General features: G+C 42.3%; 1 protein-coding gene across 1 annotated transcript; it reads left to right on the top strand.

Annotated features, from left to right (window-relative positions):
- The first annotated feature begins 1,284 nt into the window (after positions 1–1,284).
- LOC308103571 (uncharacterized protein) lies at positions 1,285–6,703 on the top strand. Its single transcript, XM_080453614.1, has 5 exons — positions 1,285–1,416; positions 2,507–2,652; positions 4,866–4,902; positions 5,677–5,731; positions 5,825–6,703. The coding sequence occupies exons 2-5, from the start codon at positions 2,519–2,521 to the stop codon at positions 5,911–5,913; spliced, it is 315 nt and encodes a 104-aa protein (XP_080309740.1). The 5' UTR covers positions 1,285–1,416; positions 2,507–2,518; the 3' UTR covers positions 5,914–6,703.
- The last annotated feature ends 725 nt before the right edge of the window (positions 6,704–7,428 follow it).

Below are 7,428 nucleotides of genomic sequence, written 5' to 3' on the forward strand. Positions count from 1 at the left end.
TAATTTTCTTTTTGTATGACTGTATGTTTTAATGGAGTAGCACTCTCTCTCTGGAGAAAAAAATGGCAGCAACTAGAAAGGTGCGCTGAACGCAAATTGTAAGTGTAAGAATGTGACATCGCAGGGATGAAGTGTGTAGGCGTATATATGTTGATAGTATGTTTTAGCAGTGTTGGGACTGGAGCGTTACTAAGTAACGCATTACTGTAACTCTGCTACTTTTTGTGGTAACTAGTTGTGTATCTAATTACTTTTTCCAATTCAATAACACAATTGCAAATATTGAATTTTTTATGGGCTCATTACTCATTACCTTATGTGAAAATAGCCGACAACTGACAGATCATAAGCCTTATATTATCATCCAACTTGTTCAGAATGGACCATTCTCATGGTCAGGTCAAAAGTTCTCATGCCCATAACTCAGTTACAGTACATGCACGTACATGAGTGTGCGCGCACGCACGCACACACACACACACACACACACACACACACACACACACACACACACACACACACACACACACACACACACACACACACACACACACACACACACACACACACTGCATCTGCATAGAATACTAACCTAACAGTCTTTAACTGTCTTTAATGCCTCCCTTGTGAGCATGATTTCATTGGTTAAGTAACCCATTCTTGGCGAGAAAGAGAGTGATGGATGTGTACTTTTTGTAGCCTAGAGTATTATTTTAACCGTTGTACTGCCTGTCAGATAGAAAAGTTCCTCATCAGATCCACATTATTTTTGTTGGCTTTTGTATTGTATAAGCCTATTTAATTCCCTGTTTCTTTTGGAGAAGTGTGTCTAGCAGTCTTTTGAAGATTTATTAGCATTATTTGTTTAGTTTCTTATGTTTGTCTGGATCATTTGAATTTACATTTACGTGACCACTATACCGGCTGACATGTTTGAAACGTATACAGTATAAAATATCATTGAGAAGTTCTTGCAGTCACGTAAATTGCCACAGGGGGGAGGTGTTGTTCAAGCCGTTTTTCTGGTTGGCTAATAAACGTACAGTATAAGACCACCCATACATTAACAACAAGCAGTTACATACCAAACAAAATGTGAGGATATTAAGAGGCACGTTCATTTTATTTCTTTTGCTTCCTCTGGAGACTCCACTGCCTTGAGAAATGTTACTGTACCTGTATTTATCCTAAACATGTATTCCCACATTCTTTGCAAACACAAGTATGTCTGGCATCAAGACAGTCAGGTGCGGAAGTGATGTAAAGACAATGGGCTTGTTCATCAGTATTGGCACAGCCTTCCCCTCCCCTGCTGGCCATGGGGCTCATAAAGTACAGGCAGGTGCATGACTGCCAGTTGGAAACATACAGGTGTAAAGGCGACAGGTGTCTACTGGCCACTGAGCAGCACATAAGGTAAATGAATTCTGTATTATTATTATTCATTTATTTGTGCACCTCCATTTCTACATTGTCACAATCCTCAGTGTTAATTTAACTATAAGAGAGTGTACAAATGGAACCACATGGACCTGCAACGGTCCTTATGTTTATTCTGTATCAGGATACAAGGATAAACAAGTGAAACTGATAGTGATGAAACAAAAATATGGATAGATAAATAGACAAATGTGGAACTGGAACACAATCAAATTGAAGCTGATAAATGGGTTCTCTCTCTTGATTAGATTAAACTGTTCCTTTAACTTTTTGTTTTAACCAAATAATATTACTTACAGCTCCTTTAACTCTGAATTAAATGAACAATTAGGATAAAACAGACCTGTATGGATCAAGTTTTACACTCTTATAGTTAGAGGAACATTGAGGTTTCAAAGAGCTGTCCAGACGAAGCAATATAACTAACTATAAATAGTGTAGAGTCCACACCACAACTATACAGACAACAGTGGTGAAGGATATAGTTGAATTATACTGCTTTGTGTGGACGGCCCTGTTATCTAGGCTTAAAAGTGGTTTGGTCTTTGTCGTTGGGTTGAGGGTTAGGGCGAGCTGAAGACATTTGACTGAAACTATAACTTAATGGATTGGGAGCTTACATTTACCTGGGTTGTGTACATATTGTGACACAGTAAACAGTACACTATAAAATATGTAACATAATACACAATATACAAATTTATGAAAGTATGTTGTCACCAATACAGGGCAGGGCAGGCCATGAAATTCCTAATGTTAACCCGTTTGTGTTGTGTGTGTGTGTGTGTGTGTGTGTGTGTGTGTGTGTGTGTGTGTGTGTGTGTGTGTGTGTGTGTGTGTGTGTGTGTGTGTGTGTGTGTGTGTGTGTGTGTGTGGGTGGGTGTGTGTGTGTGTGTGTGTGTGTGTGTGTGTGTGTGTGTGTGTGTGTGTGTGTGTGTGTGTGTGTGTGTGTGTGTGTGTGTGTGTGTGTGTGTGTGTGTGTGTGTGTGTGTGTGTGTGTGTGTGTGGTGTGTGTGTGTGTGTGTGTGTGTGTGTGTGTGTGTGTGTGTTCTGACATTGATCCCAGGCTACAAGGACTATGGCTCCAGCAGTGATAGAAGGTGCATTGGGGGGCATGGTTTGGTCTTCCTCCCCTGCAACGGCCTTCATCTCGCTAGTCATCTTTGCCATCCTCTGTGTCACACTCCTCGCCGTGTGCACCAGGTGCCGCAGGTGAGGGCTCCATCTGATTTTGATTATATTTATGAATGTATTTGTCTTAACTATATTTTAAATGTGTGCCTTCAAGGAAGGAAACCAACATAGACTGGTTTTGATACTTTGTTAATGTACAGTTGTATTAATGGGCCAACTGGCTAGGGGTTCCAAAACGTTTCCATGTCAAGAACCCCGAAATAGCCACAGCCTCTGGCCCTTATCAAACCCCCAACGAAAATAGTGAAAATAGCTGATCTACAAGCTTACAACATGTCACACATCATGAACTTGTAGATGTGCCATTTTTTCAAAATGTTCAAAATGTTTTGAAAATGTTTGAAAGATTTTGACAGTAATGACATGGCCAAAATAGGAACACCAGGTTGAATGTGGTTAACTGGCAAAATAAGAGATTTTATTAAAAATAAATATTTTCCCTCCTTTCTGATTGGCCCCCTGGCCGCCCTGGCCCTCACTTTGAAACCCTGTGCTACATGCAGCGTCAATTATATTATCATAATGTCCCTGGTTTGATTCTGGGTGCTGACCTGTGTTAGAGGCCATCCCACCTCTGCCTCTTGTTACTCCTCTACTGCCTCTTACCTCTCTATAGAGCAAAGATTCACACAAAAATTATCTAAAAGATATCAGTAAATGATAAGAGGTGAGCTACAGTAGGGTTCCACCCAACAGACCTGTCTTTGCCTGTATTGAGTGGCTTCTGACAAAGAACTGACTGATTAATATTTTGTCCCTCATTGCTAGAGCTTTATCATTTATCACTCACTTAATGCAGCAGAGAGCACGGACTTGTTCAACCTGATAGTTCTTTTATGATGATGGGTGTTGTCTTGTTTGAAGAGGAGAATGGAAGCAGTGATGGGTGGTGAAGGATGATATGCGCCAGGATGGGTTGGGTTAGCATTGTTTAGGTTGGTCTTCCCAAACAGAGCTCTGTGTCTGTCTGTCTGTGTGTGTCTGTACATGTATACAGTACATCCTACACTGACATACATACAAATGTGTAATCGCCAACACCCAGTGCAGTGGCGACACCCTGGTGCTGCCAAACATGATGCGGGTGACATTGACACACAGGAACAAGGGGAGTTATCTTCTTCTTCACATTCCAGGACTTGTAAGTCTCTGATGGGTAGTGGGATGACAGGCCATTGAGAGATAGGCATCATGACTCACAACAATGGTTCAGAGCTAAAAGAAGGGGATTGCCAGGTCTGCACCGTGTTTCAAGATTAAACGAATATGTGGAGCCATGTAAAACAAAGAATGCGGTTGTGTGCCGAAGAAGCCTTGCAGCCTTTGTGGCCATGCAGGTTCAATTGATCAATAGGCCTACTGTGAAAAAAGAATGTATTTTTTCAAAACAAACAAACATTGGACCCTGGAAACATACAGAATACTGTAATATGTCACAAATATATTTCAGATTTATTTTAGCCACTGAAAATATATTGTCAAAATATATTTGCTCTAGGCCCGGACCGCTGGCCTTGTGGTCTGGGCACCTAGGCGCCTGGCAGCACATGGGAACTGCGTGGCTCCAATGTAGATCTCAGACTTCATGTGGCCAGCCCGCGGCATTCAGTCATCTATGGCGTCAGTCGTCTACGACATATCTATGACGTATCACATTTGGCTTTTCAGGTTTCAGCCCGATCAAAAGTCCATTGTCTTTCATTATAACATTACAATTTAAATAAATAGAAGAATGTGCATCTGAGCCTGCCTTGCATCCTTTATTTTGGAGTGCCGCTTTTTCCACTTCGGTAGTATTTGAACTCAGACACACCCTTATAGGCGGCTAGTCTCTCTACGTGAACATTTTTAAGTATTTGTGAATTTATGACTCTCAGAGCCAGCTAGGAACATCTGAGCTGGGAATGAGTAACGCTGCAACAATTACAATTAATGTGCACTTCATGGGCAGGGCACTTAACCCCTGAGTGGAGCTATTCAGTGTCCAACAGTAGATTACTGTGCCATTTCTGGTATCAATGAGTCAACAGTAGAGTGTGTCTGTGAAGTTGTGTGAACCAAGACTTTACTGCAAATAACAAGGAAACCTTTACCCGAGTATGCTGACACTGAGCCATGATTCACCTTCAAATCCACTACATTCCATGTTCATAGTATCAGTCTGTGGTACACAAACCACACCCCTGTGTCGAGTAGGCTACTATCTTGACACCTGTTGTTGTCACCCACAGGAATAGTGACAATGCTTACGACGTCAGTGGAGCACAGGTATGAACAAGGTCTGTCTGTCTGTCTGTCTGTCTGTCTGTCTGTCTGTCTGTCTGTCTGTCTGTCTCTCTGTGTGTCTCTCTCTCTCTCTCTCTCTCTCTCTCTCTCTCTCTCTCTCTCTCTCTCTCTCTCTCTCTCTCTCGCTTTCGGTGCAGGCAACAATGCTCAGTATCTAAATCTAGTGTGTACATTTTTATGTCACTTATTAACAATTAGGAGGAATACAGTAAGTGCCTCCTTAGTGCTAATCAAGGATGGGAGGGATTCTGAGAGATGTTACGTTGGGGCCCTCATTACGTCTACAGTATTGCACACAGTGGAAAGAAACCCATAGGGTAGCTGGGAATAGATGAGTTAGAGTTAGATTTCACTTAACTTTATTTCATCTATTGCTCGTTAAAAGGAATCATGAGTGCTTTATAAAAATATGTTTTTGATCAACTGTATAACAAAACTAATCACAGCATTAACCTTTTAACTGTGTATACCTCGTTAACTAGGGTCCCCCAGGGGTCTGTACTTGGCCCCCTCTTTTCTTCCTACACCAAATCTCTTAACCGAAAATAGCTGATCTACAAGCTCACAACGCAGTGCATGGCAATGTGTTGTGAGCTTGTAGCTATTTTAATCAAACCTGTTATGACATGCGCAGATAAGGGACGATAGGGTTTGTGTGGTTAAATGGCGGGCAAGTCTCTCACATGCACAAACACCATAAACTCACACAAACAAACCCTGCACCCTGATCAACCTGCCTTTCTTCCTTCGTGACAGGTGTCGGGAGAGACTGGGGTGGCTAATGGAACTGCAACCACAAATCAGGGAGGAGGTAAGTCCTCCGAGAATCAAGTCTTGTTGAAAACTCCAACAATAAAGACCAAGTATCTGTGTTTCACGCATTATCTCATTGTGTCATTATCAGAAACAGGATCAGTGGCCTACACGGAGTGGAGAGACCACAAAGCCATGCCTGCCAGCACTCTGGAAAGATCTATGACCTCAACTAACTAAACACTGGACATCTCGCCCTGAACCTTACAGAAACACAAAAACTTCAAACACATAATGGACAAGATATGGAGCACAGGAGCCTAACAGCCATGATTTTCCAAATGACCAGCAGTTGCACGGTCCCATTCCTTTTCGCCTTGTGCACGGGTGTGCAACCCCGACAAAGAAGAGCTTTCTCTTTGGGAATTTAAATAAAGGTTACGGAATACTGAACTGACCATCAGATGCTGAGGAAAGGGGATGAATTATCCTTAACGTCCAACAGTACAGACCCCTGCTTTTCTACTTTTGACATTGCACTGAACGGAGAGATCATCTTATCTTCATGACGTCGGAGCTATCTGTCTGGATTAAAGGCATACAGGAAGACAAGCCCTTTTAGGAGCTCTCTCTCTACTAAAATTGTGTAAACAACAAGCATGCATATACAAACAATCACTCCTACGCAATGGACAGGGAAAAGAGAGAAGTGACGTCTGCACACTAGAAAATGCTTCCATGTAAAATATGAATAGTACCACCACATGTGATGTTATGAGTGTAACCTACTATTAATCAGAGCAAAGAATCTCCATATAAAAATGGACTCTGGATGTGTCTGACATCAATCAATGAATCGATCGATCATTCAGCTGACTAACTGACTATGCAATCAATTCATTTAAAATGTAAGTTAATTAATTTAATTTAGAATTAGACATTCCTGATTTTTGCGCCTACTTTAAATGTATTATGGTACAAATCCAATGCTACTGTGATGTCCATTTCAAATAAAATACGCTTAACAGTTGTCTTGCCATTGACTGCCACATGCACTGTCAAATTAAAACACACCCAAATGATGCTGATGGAACTGATCCTCTTTACTGCTGCTGAATTTGACTTCTGTGGTGAAGGTATTGATGAGCAAACACATATCAAAAAGAAAGACCACAATGCGTGTTTTTTACATTATGCGCTTGTGTGTGTGTGTGTGTGTGTGTGTGTGTGTGTGTGTGTGTGTGTGTGTGTGTGTGTGTGTGTGTGTGTGTGTGCACACGCGTGCGTGTGTGTGTGCGTGTGTTATTCTGAGAGGGGAAGCACCCACTTGATAAACACTTGCCCACCATGTTTTCTTCTAAATGATCAACCAAGCCAGTTTTCTACAGATAACCAACCTAAAAAGCACACGCAATAGTTGCATCAGATCCTATGTGTTGGTAAAGTTGGTAAAGGACTTTTTTTGTCTTATTGACCCATATGTGACAGACAAAAAGTTGGTAAAGGACTTTGACTATACATAATATATACGTGTGTGTGTGTGTGTGTGTGTGTGTGTGTGTGTGTGTGTGTGTGTGTGTGTGTGTGTGTGTGTGTGTGTGTGCGTGCGTGCGTGCGTGCGTGCGTGCGTGCGTGCGTGCGTGCGTGCGTGCGTGCGTGCGTGCGTGCGTGCGTGCGTGCGTGCGTGCGTGCGTGCGTGCGTGCGTGCGTGCGTGCGTGCGTGCGTGCGTGCGTGCGTGCGTGCGTGCGTGCGTG

The sequence above is a fragment of the Gymnoscopelus braueri genome, assembly GCF_963280865.1.
Source record: "Gymnoscopelus braueri genome assembly, chromosome: 16".
NCBI lineage: Eukaryota > Metazoa > Chordata > Actinopteri > Myctophiformes > Myctophidae > Gymnoscopelus > Gymnoscopelus braueri.

Coding starts and splice junctions, on each gene's coding strand:
- LOC308103571 (XM_080453614.1), top strand. CDS start 2,519: ATGGCTCCAGCAGTGATAGAAGGTGCATTGGGGGGCATGGTTTGGTCT. Junction 2,653..4,865: donor GTGTGCACCAGGTGCCGCAG/GTGAGGGCTCCA, acceptor TGTCACCCACAG/GAATAGTGACAATGCTTACG. Junction 4,903..5,676: donor ACGACGTCAGTGGAGCACAG/GTATGAACAAGG, acceptor CCTTCGTGACAG/GTGTCGGGAGAGACTGGGGT.